Source organism: Martes martes, assembly GCF_963455335.1.
Source record: "Martes martes genome assembly, chromosome: 1".
In the NCBI taxonomy this organism is placed as follows: Eukaryota; Metazoa; Chordata; class Mammalia; order Carnivora; family Mustelidae; genus Martes; species Martes martes.
Window position 1 is genome coordinate 8,658,457 of NC_137888.1, and position 24,369 is coordinate 8,682,825.

Consider the following 24,369-nt stretch of genomic DNA (forward strand, 5'->3'; position numbering starts at 1 on the left):
ATGAGTGCTGTGAAGTGTGTAAACCTGACGATTCACAGACCTGTACCCCTGGGGCAAATAATACATTATATGTCAATAAAAATAATTTAAAAAATAAAATAATAAAATGGGCTTCAGGTGATAGAGTTTGGATGAGCGGCTCTGGGAAATGGGAATTTAAGCTACTCACAGTTGACAACAGGGGCACAAAGAGGGAACAGTGGGACCGGTGATGGGAAAAGCTGGATGGGGCAAAAACCCAGAAGTATTTAGATGTGAATGAGGTCATATGGACATGTGTGTCTCAAAGGCAGTTTTCTCATTCTATATTAACTGGAATCTTGCATTTATCAGTCTGGGAGTTTGGCTGAGATGAGATGACAGATGGACACTCTCCTTGTGCTGACTACCAGCAGGTTTCTGGGTCTTCGAGACCAAGGGACTTTGAAAAATGAGTGCTGCCCTGTGCAACCTTGCAGAAGAGAGCCTGCCAGCCCCCTCCAGGTGGCTCTCCCACTCCCCACCTTTCTCCTCTTCTTTCTCCCTCCCTTTCTCCCTCTTCCTCTGCACCCCTCCCAGGATATCATTGCACTTGAACTTAACCAGGTTTCTTCCTTTTGCAAACAAAAATTTAGAATTTGGGGTTTTTTTACATATATATTGGCTTTTAGAACATTTTGGAGAGTACAAAGCTATGGGGTCATTCTATACCAGGATTGCTTACATTACACATTATACTGCAATAAGCAGATGCGGTCATAAACACTTTTTAAAAACAGAAGCAGTAAGTCTGTGCCTCAGTTATGGTCTCTAAATAGCATTTCCCCTGAAAAGAACCACAGCTCCATGGAGGAATGGCTGTTTCCAGGTCTAGACAGGAAATGTATTAGACCAGCCTGAAATACTTTATTATACCAGAAAGCAAGAAAATTATCAAAGACTATTAGGGTTATAGAATAAGGACATAGGAGCCAATTTGAAGACCTGTAGCCAGTGAGACAATTTAACATTGAACAATTGCCACAGTGGATTGAAACACATTAGATTAAAAAATTTATTCATACATAATGATATTAACAGCACCAAAAAGCCTCATTGGTTACCTTTGGGAAACAAGGCATGAGCCAAACATTTATCCTGCTGGTTCTGTATGAACTATATGCCTTGGGATAACTAAATAGGTTTTCTTTTTAGATGTCCCACAATTCAGAAGGAATGATAAACTATAACTACCACCATTTCACAACTCCTAGTAAAATAATAGATCCAGGAGCAATTATTAATGGATGCTAAAATCGTTCAGTGAAGACTGATAGGGAACTTCGTAAAGGATCATTCAAGATGACAACACCTGAACTCAAATAATTAATCTTACTATAACAAAAAGGGATGAATATCTAAAATGTACCTCTTCGTGTGATGCAACACAAAGAACAGAGTACCACCTAAGAAGGATTCTCCTGAACAAAGCAAAGTAAAACAAAAGAACTTGAATCTGATTAACTCTGTACATCCACCAGCTTATAGGAATACAAGAAAGATTTTCCTAAAAATTCAATGGTATCAAAAACAAGGAAAATTCTCAAAGAAAACTGTTCTGATTTCTCCAACAACTAAAAAGTAATAAAACAGAGGAAGAAGAACCCACAGATTTAAAGAAACCTCAGAGGGGTGCCTGGGTGGCTCAGTGGGTTAAGCCTCTGTCTCCAGCTCAGGTCATATCTCAGGGTCCTGGGATTGAGCCCCACATCAGGCTCTCTGCTCTGCGGGGAACCTGCTTCCCCCCCACCCCCTTGCCTACCTCTCTGCCTACTTGTGATCTCTCTCTCTGTGTGTCAAATAAGTAAAATCTTAAAAAATAAAAAATAAAGAAATCTCAGAGACATACCAACCAAAAGCAACTTGTGGATTGTTTGGATTCCAACTTGAACAAACCACTTGGAAAAATAATTATGAAATGACCAAAGACATTTGAATGCAGACTAGATTTGATATTTAAGAATTATTAAGGGGTACCTGGGTGGCTCAGTTGGTTAAGCGGCTGCTCACGATCCCAGAGTCGTGGGATCAGGCCCCACATCAGACTCCCTGCCCTCCCCTCCCTCTCCTGAGGCTCCCACTGCTTGTGCTCTCTCACCCTGTCAAATAAATAAAATTTTAAAAATATATTAAAATTTAAGGCATAAAATTTAAGGCATAATAATAGTGTTACTTTGTGGTTTAAAATTCTACTTAAAATCTAAAATGAAAAGTTTAAATTTCATATTTTAAAGATAATACTGCATTATTTATAGATGATTAAAAATAATAAACAGCAATAAACTGGGGAATAGAAGGAAACTTCCTCAATATGAGACATGTAATATATGAAAAGTCATAGCTAATGCCAATCTCAGTGGTGATGGAAAGCTTTCCCTGAGATCAGGAGTAAGACAAGAATGTTCAATTTTATCACTTCTAGTTGACATAGTATTAACAGTTTCAGCCAGAGCAACTAAGCAAGAAAAAGAAATAAAAGCTAAGTTGGAAAGGCAGAAGTCAATTTACCTTTGTGCAGATAACATGATCTTATATGCAGAAAACCCTGAAGAGTATATACACACCACACACACACACACACACATTTAGATTCACAAATGAATTCAGCAAAGTTGTGGGATAAAAAAAATCACATAAAAATCAGGTGCTTTTCTAAGCAATAACAATGACCATTCAGAAAGAGGAAATTGAGAAAACAGTTCCATTTATAAAAGCATCAGAAGGAATAAAATATTTAGAAATAAACTTAATCAAGGAAATGAGAGACTTGTATAATAAAAACAGCAAAACATTGCTGAGGGGCACCTGGGTGTCTCAGTCGGTTAAGCATCTGCCTTTGACTCAGGTCATGATCCTGGGACCAAACCCTGCGTTTGGCTCTTGGCTCAGCAGGGAGCCCTCTTCTCCCTCTCCCTCTGCCTTCTACTCTGCCTGCTTGTGCTCTGTCAAATAATAAAATCTTTTTTAAAAATTGCTGAAATTAAAAAAGACATAAATAAATGGAAAGACATCCCATGTTCACAGATTGGAAGACTTAATATTGTTAAGATGTCAATGGTACCCCAAATAATCTATAGATTCAGTACAATCCCTATCAGAATCCCAATGGCATGTTTTGTAGAAATACAAAAACCTGCCCTAAAATTCATATGAAATCTTAAGGGACCCTTAATGTCCAAAACAATCTTCAAGAAGGACAAAGTTGGAAGACTCACACTTCATGACAAAACTTACTAGAAAGATACAGTAATCACAATGGTGTGGTACTGGTGTAAGAACATACAGACCAATGGAATACAGAGCCAGAAATAAACCCTCATTTATGTGGTCAGTTTTTGAGAAGGATGAGATTATTTTTCAATGGGTAAGAGTCTTGTTCAAAAGATGTTGCTGGGAAAACTGGATATCCATGTACACAAAAATGAAGTTGAAATCTTACACCATATGCAAAAATTAATTCAAAATGGGTTAGGACCTAAATATAAAAGCTAAAACTATGAAATTCTCAGACGAAAACAGAAAAAATCTTTATGACATTGGATTGGTCAAGGATTTCTCTTGGATCTGATACCAAAAGCACAGGTAACAAAATAAGTTCAAATTCAGCAAAATTAAAACTCAAGCGTGGAAAGACAAGCCACAGAATGGAAGAAAATATCTGCAAATTATCTATCTCATAAGGGACTAATATCCAGAATATATATTTTTTAATAAAATCATATCCTGCAAATCAACAGCAAAAAATAAACAAGCAAGCCAAAAATGGGCTGCAGTCATTTCTACAAACATATACAAATGGCCAGTAGACACACAAAAAGAAGTGTAACATCACTAGGAATTAGGGAAATGCAAATCAAAACCATAATGGTAACCCTTCACACTCATTACATGGCTAACGTTAAAAACAGAAACAAACAGAAAACCCAGAAAAATCAGTGTTGGAGAGGATGTGAAAAAACTGGAACACTTTCTGCATTTCTGGTGGGCATGCAAATGGTGTATCTTTGTGGAAAATAGTTTGGCTATTCTTCAAACACTTACATAAAGAGTTATCACATAATTCAGCGATTCCACTCCTAGGTATGTTACCCAAAGAATTAAAAACAAAAACTCAGATACTTAAGCAACAATGTTCATAGCAGCATTATCCTTAATAGTAAGTAGGTGAAACCACCCCAAATATTCATGGACAGAAAAATGAGTATCAAAATGTGGTACACACATACAATGAAATATTCAGCCTTAAAAAGGAATGAAACTGATACATGCCACATAGATGAGCCTTAAAAATCTTATGGAAAGTGAAATAAGCTGGACACAAAAAGACAAATATCCTTGATTCCACTAATACGAAGTACCAGAATAAGCAAATTCATGCACCAAAAACAGAGGTTACCAGGGGCAGGAAGGAATGGAGAGTTACTGTTTCCTGGATACAGTTTGTTTAGGATGAGAAAGTTCTGGAAATGGATAGTGGCGATGGTGCACAACAATGTGAATGTACTTAATGCAACTCATCCTTAACAGTTAAATAGGAAATTTTGTCTATTTCTGCAATTAAAAAAAATGAGTTAATATCTGTAACACATACGAGAAATATCATGGAAGGGGTTTAAGTAAATGGGGGTATAGGTAAAACAAGACTGACCATGAGTTGAAAATGTTGAAGCAGGGTTATGGGTATATGGGAGTTCATTAAAATAGTTTCTTTCTTTCTTTCTTTCTTTTTTTTTTTAAAGATTTGAGAGAGAGAGAGAGCATGAGCAGGGTAAGGGAGTCCCGCTGAGCAGGGAGCCTTACATGCGGCTTGTTCCCAGGCCCCTGAGATCATGACCTGAGCCGAAGGCAGAGTCTTAACTGACTAAGCCACCCAGGCACCCGAGTTTCTCTTTCTGTATGCATTTGGAAATTCCCATAACAGAGTTTAAAATATGAGACAGAAAAAAATCAATTTAGGAACACAGTAAATTAGTGAGTAGTGAGAAACTACTGGTTAAGAGTGATTATAGTGAAGAGTATATACTAGGATTACATATTCTATATAACATGATTATTTAAGTATTATAATTACTACTAAATGATATATAAGTTATTGTGCTGGACCCCTGTAATTCCCTACCAGGAAAAGAGGTAACAGGTGTCTTTACGTGACTGTGTCACTTCTCTTGCTGTTGGCTGCTCAGTCAGCTCACACCCCTGGAACTCAGGGTCCCACTGCAAGTCTACGAGCACCTCTCCCCCAGAACGATCTGCCGTACAGCGAATTGGCAACAATGCTCAGCAGTAGCTCACTGCCTCCGTGAGCTCCACATTATACACACAACTGCTTTAAGTCGGCCTTGGTTTAGATCACAGTACTGACTTTCAAAACACTGGCCACAACTGTTAACAGCATTTACCAGGAAACCCATGGGAGATTAGGAAGGCTCTTGACTCACGGACTTTGTGAATATAAAACATTACATTCTGTTAGGAAGATTACAGCCAAATTCTGGACACTTGCTTAGCAAAGATATTCATAACCTAAATATTAGTCAGGTTGGGGTAAAAGTTATTTTGAGTCAAATTTAAACCTGTTCTATGTATTATTACTAGGATACTGAGTCCTGATCGCTTTGCACGAAATTAACAAGGAAGCCTGGGGTTAAACTTGTACATGTGTGAAATAGGAAATTGCATTTACTCACAACTCCTTATCAGAATGTTTGTGTGCAAAACTTACTGGAGTTGTGACTCACACTTCAGTTTTAGAAGAGCTAATTCATTCTCTGGGACTGCACTCATGTAATAACCACCTGTGTCTGAATGGTGTGATTTACCAAGACTCTCCTCTGGTCTTGACTTCCTCCCTATAGGCCAGGAGATGGAAGTTAACTCTGTGATCACAAAACTTAGTTCTAAGTATCATATATATAGATATAATAGCATTCCTTTTCTGAACTGTGGTCAATGTCCAATCCGAAAGACAAATGTATGGAAAAACATGAACCCAGTGGGTCTCTCACTCCTCTCTAGTATTTATGAGACAGTGTACACAGTAAGATTGAACCTATTGTGAATTTTCTGAAAGCTAGTTGTGTGGATGGTGTTTGTGGCTACATTAGCACAGGCTTTTAGTTTCTTTAAAGCGGTTAAAACAAAGAACCCAACAGAAAAGAACAAACAATATGATATAGAGCACAGAAAAGAGAAATTACAATGGTCAATAAAACATGAAAGCATGTTCAATCGAGACAAAGAATGGAGGCTGTTATTTTTTTTCACATGTCAGATTAGTAAATTTGATGGAGAGATAGAGGAAAAAAACACTCATACATTTATTTTTCATAGGAGTTTAAATTCATTTTTGCATGGTAACATTTATTAGAAGTTACATAGCATACACTCTTTGAACTAGCAATATTCACTGCAAAGAATTTACACTCTGGGTATACTTGTAAAAGTGTGTGTGGTCTGTATTAATTTTCATGGTAGCGTATTTTGTAATGTCAAAACATGAGAAATAACTGAGTGTTAGGAGTATATGCAGATCATAGAATGTTACCAAACCTGTTCAAAAAAGTAACATGGAAATGTCAAGATAACCAATTATATGGTGTACCATCTTTGTGAAAACTTGAGATACAAATATATAATCAAATATAAAGATATAAAATTGAATATATATGAATGTGTATACGTACGCAGCTAGTATTTTCTGGAAGGACATACAAAAAGCAATAGTGGTTAACCTCAGGGAAGCATTGGTAACTCTTTTTACTTTATACCATTCTGTCCCATTTACACTTCTAACTTGGACACCAACTATGTTTCCTTTTTCCTCTCCTTGCTCACCTCAGTGAGAAATTGGCTGTGCAAATCCTGAGTTTGTTTCAGGAACCCAGTTCAACAGTTGTAAACACTCATCCCAGGAAGGTAAAGATCAATGGTTCTCAGCTCTGATGGCTCACTGGGAGGCTTTAAAAAAAATAACTATTATCTGGGCCCAACCCCAGACTCTTGACTTAATTAGTATGGGATGCATCCTTGCATGGGAGTCCTAAAAATTCCCCAGGTGATTCTAATAGGCAGCCAGGGGTGAAAACCACCAGATTATCACTTTAATTATCCTTCAATGACAAATAATGAACTAATGGGCTGTTGAACACAAGAATTAAGTGTCTGAGACCATGGGCAGAATCCCCAGCAGTACCTGCCCACATTAGGAATTTGAGGCCCCCCAAAAAGACACAATAATATGCCACACACCACTCCTGCGTCCTGTTTGCAGGGATTGTGGACGATGCTGGTTTACTTCCTCATATTGATTTTAAACACCACTGTCCTCCCACTAGTCTTTTACAAATTTAACTTAACAACAAAAGATAGATATCGCTACCTAAATATGATATATACATGAAAGCTCATGTTGTTGTTCTGTTAAATTTTGTTAGCTACATTTTCAAAGAAGTACATCTTGGCAATATTTTCTTAAAGGGTGAAAAATATGTAAGTACTTCCAAAGAATCAATTTAGCAAGCAAACTTACTAATCCTATGACTCTCCCATTAAAAGCAAGATAATAGCCATGTAAAATATAGATTTTTGCAAGAATATAGCTGAGCCAAAGGGAAAAATAGCAAATTCCAGAAAGAACTGCTACATAAATATTCACAAACTTAGACATGCTCTACATTGCTGCTATCATTTAAGCAAGGTTTCTTTAGGCTAACCGATTTACAGAAAGAGTCTCTTCTTGAATGTAAAATACATGTACACACGCACACACTCTCTCAAGATGAGCTCAGTTTTTGGAGTGTTAATGGAAACACTCTTGCTCTCCTAAACAGAACTTGTAATTAATACAGATTTTAAAATGAGCTCAACTTGAGGGTCTTCAATGGACAGTTTGTTTCCAAAATATAATCTGAATATAGAATTCTTTAAAAGTAGTATCTGAAGAGTTAGCCATCATATATATTTTTATTTTATTACAAGATATTTTAAAATTTGAGCAGATACAATCAGGACAGAAAACCAGCTTCATACCAAAAATACACTTTCAATTATTTTATCAAGCAAATAAAAACAACCTTCATTTATTTGCCTTTTCTAGAAGTTAATGTACAGTAAAAATTTAATATTGTATATGAAAGACATGTAATTAAGCATACATATAAAAGAAACATGTATTGAATGTTCAGAAACAAAAGTAAAAATAAATAAGCAATGATAAAACTTTGAAAAAAAAATAATGCACATTTCAGTCGTGGAAAATACGATTCTTAGTTATATACACATAGTTATACTTAATAGAAAGCCATCTCTTTAAAATTGCACAAACAAGGGACCAATAAAGCATAATTTTTATGGCATGTAATACTATAATCCTAGGGCAGTTTGCTGCTTACCTCCAGGACATAAAACACTTAGCTCTGTAATATAATGAAAGGTATGCTATACTGTTTGAGAAAGACTGTCTTCCTCAACTCTCATTAACCTGTAGTAATCCTACAAAAGGCTGTACAGGAAATTTCACAAAAAGAAATATTAAACAATTACTGTGCCCACTCCATGCTGACTAAGCAGCCAAAAATGGGCTTCAAAGTAAATGTGGTGGGACATTTAGTATTTTTGATGCTTTTTTATACTAAAGATTGTTTCTTTGTTCTATAAAAACACTGCATTTAACCATGATTGGCAATCTCAGCACAAGGAAAATCCTGACAAAATGGATGGACAGTTTCTGCTTACCTTATTTCCATGAATAAAATATTTCAGGAGATAAGAATTTATAGAAAAGAAACATTAATGTTCAATTCACTTACACCTTATCAGGAGCGGAATTCCATTTTTTAAAAAATCCTGTTTAAACTTTTCTGTAGGAAAATCCAAGGAACATTTCCATTTGTATTATGGCACGGCCCTCACTTCAGAGAAAAATACACTTTGGGAACCAGAAAAAATTGCACAAAGGTTAGGGGCAACCTGAAAAGCTCTCGGTGGAAAACACTTAAGTCCTCTAGGGTAATAAAAAAATATGTGCAGACTTAATTACAAGTATTTACACTTCAAAACAGAATCATGAGTGAGCCGTTCAGCCGTTCTGTAAGAATGATTCTCAGGCATTTCAAAAGGTGTGATAAGTGTGCCCACAGTACTTGTGAGCACACCTGAATGCATAGAATACAGTAAAGATCATGGTTCTTCAGTCTGTCACCTGTCATATCTATAAAACAAAAGTGTTTCCATTCTGAAAGCTATACAACCACAGGACTGAGCAAATATATTCATTGTCTCACATCAAATAGACTTTAAGTACTACTGATTTCACTCATTTGTTCGACAACTTGTCCTAAAATTTCATCAACCACATCAACGTCATAATTCACTTGCTGAAGATCGAGATCAGGTACAATCATGGCCAACAGCTGTCCTACGTTAACTCGAAGAGATCGAAGTTTGAGGCTGCAAATACAAATATTACGTCTATTAGATGAACATTATAACACAGTTTAACAATTTAGGTGGGGCCTAAATTTTAAGTGAAACATGAATTCACTTATTTTAATAATCCATTAATACCTTGGTAAGTAGATAAAACTAGTGGCTCTGTATGGTTCTAACTAATACAATTTTAACTTGCTATTAGAGAAACCACGGACTGGCAAAATACATGTAATTACAAGGTGTTATTTGTAATACAAAATATTGTCACCTGGAAAACAGCAGTGATATAGTAGTGAGAACAATGGTCTCAGAACAAGAATGCATCTCCCCATATTTCAGCTTTTGAGGAAAATAAAAACTGAATCGTTCTCTAAAACATGTTCTATGAGATAGCCACCCTTGTCTGAAAGAGAAATGGTTCTGTGGTCAACTAAACTTAAAAAATTTTGGGCTAAATAACGTTAAACAGTTTTTTAAAATCAAGACTTCTCTGAACCTTCTGGGACGCCTGGGTGGCCCAGTCAGTTAAGCGGGTGCCTTCAGCTCAGGTCATGATCCCAGGGTCCCGGCATCAGGCCCCATGTCGGGCTCCCTGCTCAGCAGAAAGCTTGCTTCTCCCTCTCCCTCTGCCTGTCGCTCTGCCTACTTGTGCTCTTTCAGTCAAATAAATAAAAACCTTTAAAAAAAAAGTCTTCTCTGAACCTTTCATATGCTAAAGTTGATTGATGATCCATTTTACTATGCATTTACAGGGAATGGTGCTTTACTGAAAACACTGGGAGTCCCTGGATTAGATGTGATCATTATCATTCCTTCCAAACTTACATACATGTACTGAATATCAACATCCTAGACTTTTTTTTTCTTAAGTGGGCTCCACACTAAGCTAGTTGGGACCCAAACTCAACCCCGGAGATCAAGACCAGAGCTGAGATCAAAAGTTGGATGTTCAACCAACTGAACCACCCAGGCACCCCCAACACCCTAGACTTTTTGAAGGCCTACAATTATTCAGTAGCCTTTGCCTCAAAGATTGAGTGAAACAGGGAAACTGCATGTTAGTTGCTCTTATTCTGCCCCTCTCCCAAATATAAGCAGCCCACGTTTAGCTTAGATACTGATTTAATGTGAAAATGTTTGAAGAAGCAAGATGCTCATCCCTAAGTCGACAATGCACAGTAACGTGATACAGAAGATGTTCTGTGAGCCTGGATCGTTAAGACTGCACTGGCCCCTGGATAAAGTTTTACATCATTCCCACTCCAGCCATTTTTTGTCCAAGCTTCCTCACTCATCTTTCACCAGAGGCCCATGGTTCAAACATTTTTCTGCTTTGCTTTCCAGAAGTTGTTAGCCATCCTATATCCTTACCAAGAACACCCCTTTTGTTGTAACCACAACCTGTTACCTATATGAAAAGTATACAAAAGACTAGTGTGACCCAATGATCCTCTTACAGATCCTTTCAAGTCTTTTGATTGTCCCTGGCTAATTTCTCCTATCTACTGAACCTGCCACAGATTCTTATTTTTAATGTACAGAACAGCACTGTCCAAGAGAAATACTGCGAACTCCATACACAGTTTAAAATGTTCAGAGCTAGAGTAAAAAGCAAAATGCAGCTATAAATTTAATTGCAGTTATATATTTAACCCAATGTAACTAAAATATTTTATCGGAAAATCAAAATACATTATTAATGTGAGATATTCTACACATTCTTTTTCTTCCTTAGGCTTCAAAATTATATATTTTTTAATATTTAAAGCACATCTCAATTCAGACTAGCTAGATTTCAAGGGTCACTGAGCCACATATTCCTGTACTATTTTGGAAAGCACAAGCTTGAAAGATTAATTAAAGTAAATAAATAAACAAATAATCATCGGTTACCCAAAGGTCAGTGTGGCAAGAGAATTATCTGAGACTGTTTAAGTTTCCGATTTAATAAGCTGCAGTGTAGGCCAAGGATTTGCATTTCTACAAGCACCACAGATGCTTATGGTTCCCATTTTGAGAAAAACCACTTGGGATTTTCTTCTGACCTTTGCCCTCCAGGCCTTTATGTACTGATCTACCCCATTTCCATGAAGAAATTTACTGAAATCCTTCAAAAACTTCACTTAAAAAACAAGGTAATAATATAATTGATGTCAAGTAAGGATGGTAGGAGATTATTTCTCAACAACAGTGCCTTTTAGGTTGGAAGTCATACTGTAAGAGCAGGAAGAGTTGTCCAGGTTTAGCCTTTAATGACTGCTTTCCGATGCTAAATCATCAACACACCACGAGCACCATCATGGCCTCCCACCTGAATGTCTGCCTCTCCGACACTCCAAACTGAAGCAACACCCCAAGCCCATTTTATATCTTCCTGAGATAGGGAAATCATTTTCTTAATTTCACAGAAGAACTTCTTCCTAGTAATCACCTGTACAATGGCAATTTCTAGTAATTTTCTGATTACCTAAAAGTTAACACTGGGGATGGCATGTAGTAAAATGAGGACAGAAAACCACGAAGAAATGGCAAGTACACAAGTAAAAGAAATCCAGGTGAAAATGTAAGTTTCATGAAATAGTCCCTTATCTTCTAGTCATGGCCAAATTCAACACCTTCTTTGATATCTAACTCAATTTCCCCTTTTCCCAAAAAGCATTCCAAATCGCTCTAACTGATCAAATGCTTCATTCTTTCCAAATTCCTATTTCACTTAAGTTGAACCTAAACTGTTCATTCCTTGAAGAGAAGGATCGTGTTCTTTTGATAGAACGGTAACTGTTTGAGGTATGCTAGCAAGCATCACGCTAACCAGAAGGTAGCCCCAGGGTCGTGCCTCATGTAATATTACCTTTCCCCATCAGTGTAATTTACAGACTCCTCAATGTTACTTGAAGTTGAAACATCTGCTCCTAACTGTTGATTTGTAGATTTTAATTGTTCAATTTCAGTTCTCAGTTCTTCACATTGTGAACGGATTTGTGATTTTTCCATTTCCAATAATTCAACCTGACAAAAAAATTCATAACTGTAAAATTAAAATAAACTTGAAACTTAAAAATGCTAATAAAAATAAAACTTAAAAATACCAATGCTAAAATTAAACTTAAAAATACTAATGCCAAAGTACAAATTTAAGCTAGGAAATGTAGCTAGATGAAAATCACCATCAAAAAAGGCCAAAAAACCCACCCACAATAGCTTTCTATAAACAAAGCTTCATTTGAGTTTCATCTCCACCTCTTGTCACATTCAGAGAATACAAAATGTTAATTACCACTTGACTGAAAACAAATGGTACCTAAAAACTGGAAAACCAAGATAAAAATGCCTGAATTATGTCAACATCAAAGTGGCTTTCATTTCTTGCACACTCACCAGCTCTAAGTTATAACCGAAAGCTCCTATCGATTTTTGCATATTTTGTCATCTAACTCTAAGCTGATACACCAAGATGTTTGAATGAGCTTCCAGGAAGAAGGGGCAGTACAGCACCAGCCTGTCATTTCCAAATTCTTTAGCAGAAAAACCCTTCTTTCAAACACTACATTAATACGATACATAAAATATATGCTTCTTAAAGGAACTCTCCAAATTTGAATGGAAGGTACATGCAGAGACTACTCACTACCTGTCTCCTGACATCTACCACTTTTCTCCTCCTTCCTCAGAAGAACCCCTGAATAAAGACCGTACTGCCGGGCACCTGGGTGGCTCAGTGGGTCAAAGCCTCTGCCTTCGGCTTAGGTCATGATCCCAGGAGCCTGGGATGGAGCCCCACATCGGGCTCTCTGCTCAGCAGGGAGCCTGCTTCCCCCTCTCTCCCTGCCTGCCTCTCTGCCTACTTGTGATCTCTCTCTCTCTCTCTCTCTCAAATAAATAAAAAATATCTTAAAAAAAAAAAAAAAAAAAAAGACTGTACTGCCAAAGCACCCATCAGCCAGGTGACTAAGTTCTGACAGGTGGAATGTCAGCAACTTTTAGGAAACACACCCCTCCTCTTTCCTGCTGCTCGGAACACAGATATATGAGGACTGGACCTGGAGGCCACCTCTGATCATAATGGCACGCTGAGAAGCAAAGCAACAAAGTAGAAGCTTGTTGTCTGAGTTACCTGTGGAACTGCCACAGTCCTATGATGTTTTCGGTCATCTGTCAACAGACCTAATCGTAACTAAATCGTAACTAAACTATAAACTAAACTATAAAATGAGGACATCATCACCTATCTTGTATTATTGCAAGGCCTATTAATAATGGATGTGACGTTCCCTATATTTAGCAACTGACTGGCTCAATGGGAATGAGAACAGTATTTTGAGCAGGACAATCCTTCATTACACAGCAATTTCCAGTACGCTACAGGAAATGACCATACCTGGTCATCACCCAGTAAGTTCTAGCAATGCCTCTCCTCAACACACATTTCCATGCGCCCCCAAGGAGGACCACTCCCCAGCCGAGAAGCCACCGGGCAACAGTCAGTACATGGAAATATTAAGTAATTTATTCCAATCTAGCAACTGACTGTTCTTTGTGGTTTAGACTCCCTGGGACTCCCAGGACTCCCAGAATGTGGAATGATACACTCACCTCACTTTTGTACTGGTCCCTCTCCACAGTGCACTTGTCCAACTGTCTAAACACGTCATCAAGCTGCACAACCATTTCATCCACTTCACTTCTGCTCTCACTACTGGCACACTGACTGCATTCGGCCTTCACGTGTTGCAAAGCACTACACTGTTTTTTCAGCCTTTCTATTTCCTCCAAAGCTTGCCGATACTGAGATACCATGTGGTCCGGACTTTCAGATTTGCCATTAATACTTTCAAGCAAAAATACAGCATCGGTTTCGGTAGATTGATGGCAAGTTTCCTTCTTCACGTATTTGTCGTTCATTTCCAGTATCCTCTGTTGTAACACTTTGATTTGGTCAGTAAACACATTACACTGTCTTTTATAATTTTCTTTTTCTTGGGTAATTAGAAGCAGCTCATTTCTCAGTTCATTTAACTGGCAACTAGCATCACCCACAGACTTATCAAAGGTTTCCTGGGTTTCTTGTGTTTTCCCTTCAGCCTCCACACAGGCTGGCGGCATAGCTGCGTCATTTCGTGCGTCTATCTCATCTTCGAGTGCTTCTTCCTTTTTAACAACTACACTCGGGGCTTCTGTCTGGGTGGCTGCAGTAGTTCCCTGATCACACCTGGATGATGAGATACCCGATGAACCGGTCTGGGCACAAGGTTCCTTATCAGCCACAGGCTCGACCTGATGACCACTTTGCTCGATGTGACTCTGCTCTGATTTCACTTCAATGTCATGATCTACTGCAGGTTTGGGAGTACTGTTCTCTTCTAAGATGATGACATCTTCATCATCATCATCTTTGTAAGTTGAATTTTCAAATGTTTGATTACTCAGTCTCCGTGTCTTTGCATTCAAAATGGATGAACGAGTAGAAAGTCTCCGTTTCAGGCTGGAAAAAATTTGATATACAAAATATAAGTCCATAAAATATAGAAATGAACAAAATAGATGACCTTGAAGTAATCTATCTTGAAATTTTAAGAAATGTCCACGCTCATTTTAAAAAATGATTACACAGTACTGCTCAATGATTTAATGAAGTAGAGAGGATTTTCTCCTGTACAGCTGAGGAAACAATTAGACTACTTAGCTCGCTGTAAAGTAGCAGCTCTGCATGCTGCCGAACACCCCTTCACTAGATGGCCTCTGGACACCTCAAGGTACACACGGCCAAATGAGAATGACCCCCCGTCCCCAGCCCAGGTCTGCTCCTTGTGTTCCAGCGCCCAGTGAAGGGCTCTGCCATTTTCATTTGCTCATTGTCATTTTTATCAATGCTCGATGATCAGAGGTGAGCCACAGACTAGACCAGCATGCCCTATCCTTCCATTTTCCTGGCATTAAAAACTGCCTCACTTTCCTCATCGACTGAGTTTTCTGTGAATTTACCACCAATTGATACTTTCTGCCCCCCTCAGCGGGTTATCTGCATTGGTTTGTTGTTTGGGCCCCAGGGGACAGCCCTCCTATTTCTTACATCTCAGTTCTTCTGTTTCTTGGCTTTACTCCCTCAATATCAAGGGGGCGCAATCTCCAATAAAATCTTGAGAAATATACAGAATGTAAAAAATGTGAAAGGTTACATGATGAAAGATCTTTATTCACGTCTCAATTTTATTGTTGGCTTGGTTTTTATATAGACTTCAAGGTTGAAAATTACTTTCTCAAAACTTTAAAAGCATCATTCCACCGTTAATGCACCATTCGGTGTTCCTGCCATTCTGATTCCTGATCTTTTTGAAGGTTAACTTGTGCTTTCCCTCCCTGAAAAAATTTTCCCTGGTGTACGAAAATTTCACATTTCTTAGAATGGATCTTTTCCCACATATTTTTGCTGTGTATTTTAGGTCATACTATTCCCTCCCCTTTGTTTTCTCCGATCTCCCATTCTGAAACTCCCTTATTCGGATGTTGACCCTCCTGTACCTTGTCTTTTCCTTTTTTCTACCCTCTACCTGCTTATCTTTTCTAAGAAAAGTGTGTTCCACACCTACCCACCTCCCAGTAAATTCCACAGGGTTTCCTCTACTGCCTTTGTTTCAGTTTGTACACCTAGTGATCTCTGTCTGTCTTTATGTTTCAGGGTGAGACGGACTAGAAGCAGTGAGGGCTGGCCATGTGGTGCTCAAACCATCAGCACCACCCAAGGCTTTTCCCCTGGGGGCCCAATGAGGGAAAGTGGAGGGGGGATTTTTCATCATTTAGTACTCACTTTCCCTTACACCTCCTCTTTCAAAACAGTGGCTCACCCACATCTTCAGCATGTGAAATGTGAAACTGCTCCAGAAGGAAAACATCCTACATTCTGACAGAGGAGAAGCCACGTCACCAGATTTGGCAGGTTATGAAGAGGTCTAGAGAACTACTCTTCCTTGAACTCTAAAACAAGCCTCCTGTTTTCTGTCTTAAGAAGTACCAGATGATTCTGAGTTTGGTGCCTGCCGAGGGTTCCATGGAGTTAATCACTTAACTGGGAACCGCCCTGTTATTTTTCTTATGAGGCTAATTCCTATATGTCTTTCTCAAGACTAAGTTTAGGTACTACCTTTCCATAGTCTTTGGTTTTATTTTTAAAACTTATATATATATTATTAAAAAAAAAACTTGTATTTTTCTCAAATTCAAATTTCAAATTCTTTAGGTTTTAAAAATTAATGAAAATTTTTCCTATTCTCTTATTCCACTTGGATGGAATAAATCACCTTAAAGAATAAATTCCAGGGGCACCTAGGTGGCTCAGCTGGTTAAGTGTAGGACTTTGGATTTCGGATCAGGTCATAATCTCAGGGCTGTGAGACTGAGGCCCCCCGCTGGGCTCATGCTAGGTGTGGAGCCTATTTCACATTTTCTCTCTCTCCCCGTCTCACTCTGTACACCCTCCTTAAAAAAAAAAAAAAAAAAAAGATGAAATTCCATTATCTTTTATCTGTAAACTTTACAGGTTTTACTTTTTCTTACTTTGTTTGGAACCATCTTTAAGAAGAAAAGCCAAGAAAATTAAGGAGACTATTAAAAAAAAAATTCACACAGTTCTTAGTTAAGTAGCAATCCAGCTCCAAAACATGCCCCTAAAATGTAAGCTACAAACAGCAAACTATTTTAGAACATGCCCTCTTGATATATATATATGCATAAAAGCAGTTATTTCTAATCCTTTTGGAAGTCAAAAATCCCTTTGAGAATTTAATGAAGCCTACAAAACCTCTCAGAAAATCTCATCCCATTATTTCAGGAAACGGTTTCAATGTTTGTCTTTCAACAAAAAAGACCAAGTGTAGTCAGTCTGATCCCCTAGTTCACTGGCATCATGCTTTCTTTCTTTCTGGTTTTTTTTTTTTGTTTTTTTTTTTTTAAAGATTTTACTTATTTATTTACTTGTCAGAGAGAGAGAGGGAGAACACAAGCAGGCAGAGCAGCAGGCAGAGGCACAGAGAGAAGCAGGCTCCCTGCTGAGCAAGGAGCCCGATGTGGGACTCGATCCCAGGACTCTGGGATCATGACCTGAGCCGAAGGCAGCAGCTTAACCAACTGAGCCACCCAGGCGTCCCATCATGCTTTCTTCTTCACCTGTATTCATTCTATTCCCTCTGAATGAGCCACCTGCACAGAGCATTGCTTTCAGAGTTTCAGGAACCAAACCAAGTACTACCTCATCCCAAACCTTCCCTGACCATTCCAATCAAAAGACCTAACTGTTCAATTTACGTATTACTCATACCTTTCTTGCTCCCTTCCTTCTCCATCCACTCATCCAAAATACACAGCCTACAATGAGCTAAGAACTCATGGGTCACACCTGACATTACAGTGTTGTATTATTAGTTGCTTTATGTTTTTCTTAAGATAGTGGTAATTTTAAGAGCAGGAGTTTTCATACTATACAGAATTTCAAAGAGGTGAAAATTCCACAATGAATACAACTGATATTTTAAAAACCAACTTAAATGGGTGGCATGAGTGGGCTGGGGTAAGTTTAAATAATAAAAGTAAATTAACTTATCCTTAAGACTTTTTACATGCACATAAACTCAGAAGTGCAATACTGCCATAGAAGTGTCAAGTAAAGGCTCTACTTAATATTCATTCCCCACTGGAAAAACACATTTTAGCCACTGACTTGTTGCTCTCAGGTTCAGACTGGGGTGAACCTCGATGATTATTTATAAGTCTTGTTGCATAAGTATTTGCCACTTCTGAAAGATGTCCTCTCGGAACACTTTCCTTCACAGGAGAAAAGCTTTGACCTGACACGGGGGGTGTCCGAAATAAGAGTTCAGCATTAATCTGTTGGGAGAAAAGAAAATCGACCTTAAAGGACTTTTTTTTAATGTGCCATGCCCCAAAACACGAGATATTATTTTCCCTTTGCCCTATATCCCAGAAAACAATGAGAACTATTTTAATCATGTAAATTCTTTAGGCTATACCAGAGAGCCACTAACAGGCCAGTAAGCCAAACCCAACCTGCAATTAAGTGGAAGGATGTTTTTGCATTTTTAAAGATGTAAACAAAACAACAAAACCAAGAATACACAACAGAGACTGCAAGTGGCCCCCAAAGTCTAAAATACGAACTATCTGGTCTTTTATGGCAAAATTTACTGACCCTATACTGTATAGGACTTACTGAAATACAATTATAAACTTGTTTTTCTAAAAGAAACAGAAAATAAAGTCAAAGATACTGCTTTTAGAGTAAGCAAGCCCACTTTTCTTTTTCACCCAGTTCTGTTCTCACCTCCAAACCCTCAGTCTTTGCCATTAAGAAAACATTTCAGTGTTAACTAAAAGCAAACATACACATCTGCAGCGGACCAAAACTTCCTTACACAAGTACAACTGTCTACCCAGATACCCAGAAAAAGTGCCTTAACACCATTAAGCACTACGAAAGTGCTCAACAAAGAGAAAGAAAAACACTGTAGCTTTGGTCCAGGTTAGTAGTAGAACACGGCTCCCCAGGGCTTCCTGTGAATTTTTCCTTAATTGCCTATGTGGCAATAAGATTCATTTTCTTTTTCTTTTTTTTTTTCTTTTTAAGAGGGGGTGGGGCAGAGGGAGAGAGAGATGGGGAAAGAGAATCCCAAGCAGGCTCCACGCCCAGCAGAGAGCCTGACTTGGGGCTCCACCCCAGAATACTGCAATCATCACCTGAGCCAAAATCAAGAGTTAGACACTTAACTGAATGAGCCAACCAGGTGCCTGGGTGTTAAGATTCTTAATGCCTGCCTTTACTCAGAAGATGCCCGACTAAATAGTAAATTGAACAGTGAGTGAAGTTGCTGGGCTAGGAAGGAAGGCAAGAAGGGGTATAAGAAAAGGAGTATGTGGACTGAATGAACAAAATCACTCAACTTGTTATGTAACTCCTAAGCTTTAAAACTATTTGTTAAACTAGCCACCACCCAATATAATACACAGCTATAAAATTCAAGGTTTCATCAATTACCCGAGGGATCATTTCCGGTTGTCTGATCCTGAATTTCTCCTTATCTCTAAAAGAAAAAAAAAAAAAAAAAGAAAGAAAGAAAAAGAAAACATGAAAAGTGAACACATTTAAATTTGATTATTATTTTTTAATGTTTCTCAATGACAAACTTGCCATTTCACTGCTGAGTCACTCAGATATGTACACTGAACTTTGCTTCGATGTCATTATCGTCAGTGGTAAGCCCGCAGGCAGGGAAATACTTTCTACCTCTTATCTCAGTAATGCCCAATGTCTGCCTTCAGCTTTCTACCCTCACCAGCATTATTCTCAGACCTCTGAGCAGGAACATCACACAGACTTCTAACTGGTCTCTTTACTCACAGTCTTGTTGCTGGATTTATCTTAAAAAACCAGGCACTCTAAATCAAAACCACCTGGAAGTTCTACATGCACCCGGCCTCTGTGAGTGGACACTAGCCCACAGTTCACCAGGGCTGACTACCCTTCACTGGCCAACTTCCCCCTCCCTCCTCTATTTTCCATTATGCCCATTCATGTATTTGCTCTAAAGGTGAACGAATCTGTTTCCTGTACATTTGCATCTAACCCATCCTCCAAGGCCTAGTACACAAATATCCCTCATGAATTTTCCTGATCCAGATTTTCCTTCCCATCCCCAGCCAGAAGTCCTCTCTCCTTATGGGCTTCCCAAAAGAATGGATCCTGCCTTCTATGGTATTTGTCAACTTCTCATTGGTAATGCACATGTCTCACCTTCCCTGTTAAGACTATAAGCTCGTGTCAGTCAGTACTCATTTATGATTCATCTGTGTGTGGCCCAAAAGACAAACTATTCTGTATGCAAACTATGCTGTATAGATAGGACAAGATAAATGGCAGGTGGAAAAAGAGCAGGTATCCATGGTATAAAGTTAAAAAAAAAAAAAAAAAAGCACCCGATATTATGCATCCACATCAAAATCATCTTTGGGGTCATTATCTTTTCTGGGCTGTACTAGCTTGATCTGGAGAAGCATGAACTAATGCTGCACACCCACCAGTGTTAATAATATGGGCATTATCTCCCCACCAAATATTAATACAAACTCACTTCTTTTTGTAGGTTTTTTCGTAAGTTGGATGCACCAAATCCTCATCTTCAGGTTCTTCTGGAACATCACAATTTCTAGTCAGAAAAATCACATGGGAATAACACGTCACCAGCGCCTGTTCATACATCTTGAACAGTACTTTCTGCCTTTCCAAAAAGGGTACTACCAACTATATGGTACCTGAACTGTGGGTCAGGGTTATTGGAGCAATACCATTTTTCTGGAAGTTGATCTATTCCATCTGGTAATTTTCGCCACTTTAGACAGGAATCACATTGAACCCATGTCTGATCAGGACGTTTCCTGTAACGAAATGATGTAATATTAGTATGAAAATACGGATGCAAAGTACACTTCATTAGATCTTCTGTATCATTTTTACCGCAAAATGCCTTTATTATTTAATTCTGTTCTTGAAATGCCTGCGACATAATTATTGTTGTGCAGAAAGTTAAATTTTTAAAAAACAACAGTTCTGGTTACCTTCAAAAGATTAAAGCCAACAGGCCAATTTAAACAAAGAGACTTAAATGTCTTAATAGCATACTATTCAATTTTATTCTCTGGTAATAAAAAACAACTTAAGAAAAGATTTAATTTCAAAGCCTTGTTTTGAAATTTATATTAAGTAAGCATTTGCAATGCCCAATCTAGTATATTTATTAGCACAATAAAACAGTCACATACAGAAAATAGGCAAGCTGTTATTACTATAATTTAAGCATTTTTAATAATTCTATTACATTTCTAGCCTCTACTAAAAGCGTATCTCTGAATATCTAAGATTTATATATTCTTTTAGTTTATAAAATGGTTTATAGTTTTATCATTTGAAAATTACAATGATCCTATGAAGAATTTAGGTATTCATTTTTTTTTAAAGATTTTATTTATTTATTTGACAGAGAAAGATCACAAGTAGGCAGAGAGAGAGGAGGAAGCAGGCTCCCCACTGAGCAGAGAGCCCGATGCGGCACTCGATCCCAGGACCCTGAGATCATGACCTGAGCCGAAGGTAGAGGCTTTAACCCACTGAGCCACCCAGGCGCCCGAATTTAGGTATTCATTTAACATTTCATTGACTGTAAGACTTCATCTTAATGAATAAATATAATTTTTTATTTTAAATATAAATGTTTTATTATTTTTAAATACAAATTTTAAATATAAATTTTAAAAAATGCATTTACATGGTTACATAAATTTTAAACAATCCAGAAATTTGTTTATTTATTTTTAGAGAGTGGGGAGGGGCAGAAGGAGAGGGAAAGAAAGAATCCGAAGCAAGCTCCACACGCAGGGCAGAGTGTGACAAAGGGCTTTATCTCACAACCCTGAGATCAAGACCTGGGCCGAAATCGAGAGTCAGATGGTGAGTCAATGAGCCACCCATGTGCTCCAGAAATTTATAAAGTAAATACAAATCCTTGTTTTAGGAGCTTACCACTGTTCATCTTTTTAAACCCGGGTAGAATTTTCTATGCTTGCAGAATTATGCATGTGTATATGGACACTTAAAAAAAATAGGAAATTAATACACTGAATTGCATCCTTTTTGCTCCTAATTACACATCTTGGTCATCTTTCCATCAGTACACAGTTATTATTCATTCATTCACAGAATTGGCACTGTGTGCTATCAAGTTACTGAATGCTTGTAAGGCATATTCTTTGTCTTCTAACTCTAGGAGGTGAGTGCTACTAATATTCCCATTTCACAAGTAAAAAAACAAAAAAACAACAAAAAAAGGAAGCTTATAAAAGGCCAAGTAACATGTTCAGTGTCACATCATTATTTAAGCAAAATTAGAATCTAAATTCAGTTCTGGATTTAGAGTCATGATCCTAAAGACCAGAGTTTTTCAAACTCCAGAGTTTTTCAAACTATGAGATGCAATCCATTAGTGGATCATGAAATCAATTTAATGGGTCAAAACTTACATTTTTTATTTTTTTTACAACTTTTTTTTAAGATTTTATTTATTTATTTGACAGACAGAGATCACAAGTAGGCAGAGAGGCAGGCAGAGAGAGGTGGGGGGGGAGCAGGCTCCCTGCTGAGCAGAGAGCCCGATGTGGGGCTCGATCCCAGGACCCTGAGATCATGACCTGAGCCGAAGGCAGAGGCTTTAACCCACTGAGCCACCCAGGCGCCCAAGACTTATATTTTTTAAATCAAATAAGTATCAGCATGCAACATATGGATAAATACCGCTTCGTGAATCTTGTGTGTGTATGTATTAACGTGTACATTCACTGGCTCATTTCATGGTGTGCTAAGTTATACAATTTACTTCTTACTCTGGCTTAGTTCAAAGTTTGTGTACCATCACTGTATCTTCCAATATCATATTTTGATATTAGAGTGGGTTGATATTTTTTAATGTACTTACTGAATATCTTCAACTGGCAAATTTAGAGGATATTCTGCATTTTTCTTCACTTTCATTTCATTCCAGTAATCATTCAGCTTTTCTCCTAACGCTGCTATTGTCAGCCTAAAAAAGAAAACTAAAATCAATTTAAGAAAAAAAAAAGATAAAGTTCAAAACTTTGTCAAACACAGAGAAAGCACAAATGACTTAGTAAGGATCATGTGGACACTACAGGGCAAAGGAGATTGATGACTCCGAAAGGTATAGTTAGTAAAGAATGCTCTAATGGCAATTTTCTACAAGGACACTTTTAAGTTCCCAGAGCAGAGCCAAGATCATCTTTGAAGATATAAACAGTAATATTTTGTGTCCTCTGTTGAGAAAGTATGTTGCAGACCAATTAGTCTATAAGCTTCAATTCAAATTAGAACTCAAACTTTTAGTTTATAAAAGTATGCAATCAACACCAGCAAGTATATTTTAAAATAGCTTCTGTCCCACAATTAAGACTGTCACTCTTTCCTCAATAAGATATTAATAAAAAGCCAATCAGTGGGATCTAAGGCCACACTTAAGCAATCATTTGAGTTAAGCACCTACTGTGACAGAACTATGCACATACAAGGTATAGTCAGTTTAACAGTCTCAATTTAAAATAAAGCTTTCAATCATCAAGACTTCAAATTCTACACTGGCAGATTAATCAGACATTTCTATCCCCACCTATTATCTCCAACTAATTTTTTCATCACTATCACATAACATGTAAGTGTCCAAATGAGAATCAATCTTCCCTTCCAAACATATCCTCCCTTTTTCAAGTTCTCTTCATCTCCTTCTCTCATCACCACTATTCCTCAATCTAAAAGACTGCACCCATTTATGTTGGGAATATACTGTAGAGTGAAACTGCAGGGTTATAGGGGTGGGCATTGATATCTGGTTTTACTCAATGAACGAACAGTTCTCAAGACTGATTGATTTTTATACCCACCAGCCATGTGCCAGGGCTCCAAATGCTCTATCTTGCAAACATTCTCTGTCTTACTCATTTTAAATAATTTTTCATTTTGCCCATTATGATCAATATTTCTTGCATCTTATTTTAAAATATGCTTAACTAAAGGTTTTGAAAATATTCTTGTTCCCACTTTGTTTCTATCTTTCTTACATAGGTCTAAAATCCATCCTGTATCAATTTTTTGCTTCATTTGAAGTAAGAGTCATATTATCCATACAAATGGCCAAGTGACCCAACATTTTTGGAAAGATGATCATTTTCCCACTATTCTATGATGTAATCTTTGTCATAAATCAGGTCATCAAATATATAAAAGTGGGGGGTTATTTCTGGCTTCTCTATTTCACTAGACAGCTTATCCTTTAATACCACACTTAGGTACTGCAGCTT

At 37.7% G+C, this 24,369-nt stretch overlaps 1 protein-coding gene across 1 annotated transcript in view; it reads right to left on the bottom strand.

The window, feature by feature from the left end:
• Positions 1-7,955: 7,955 nt before the first annotated feature.
• MORC3 (MORC family CW-type zinc finger 3) overlaps positions 7,956-24,369 on the bottom strand; it is a 41,301-nt gene continuing 24,887 nt past the window's right edge. Inside the window, exons 10-17 of the mRNA XM_080820186.1 lie at positions 22,977-23,081; positions 20,764-20,886; positions 20,583-20,657; positions 19,490-19,535; positions 18,158-18,324; positions 14,041-14,929; positions 12,299-12,456; positions 7,956-9,465 (exon numbers count right to left, since the gene is read on the bottom strand). Coding sequence (XP_080676312.1) covers positions 9,312-9,465; positions 12,299-12,456; positions 14,041-14,929; positions 18,158-18,324; positions 19,490-19,535; positions 20,583-20,657; positions 20,764-20,886; positions 22,977-23,081 — 1,717 coding nt within the window. The 3' untranslated portion in view covers positions 7,956-9,311. The remainder of the gene's footprint in view (positions 9,466-12,298; positions 12,457-14,040; positions 14,930-18,157; positions 18,325-19,489; positions 19,536-20,582; positions 20,658-20,763; positions 20,887-22,976; positions 23,082-24,369) is intronic.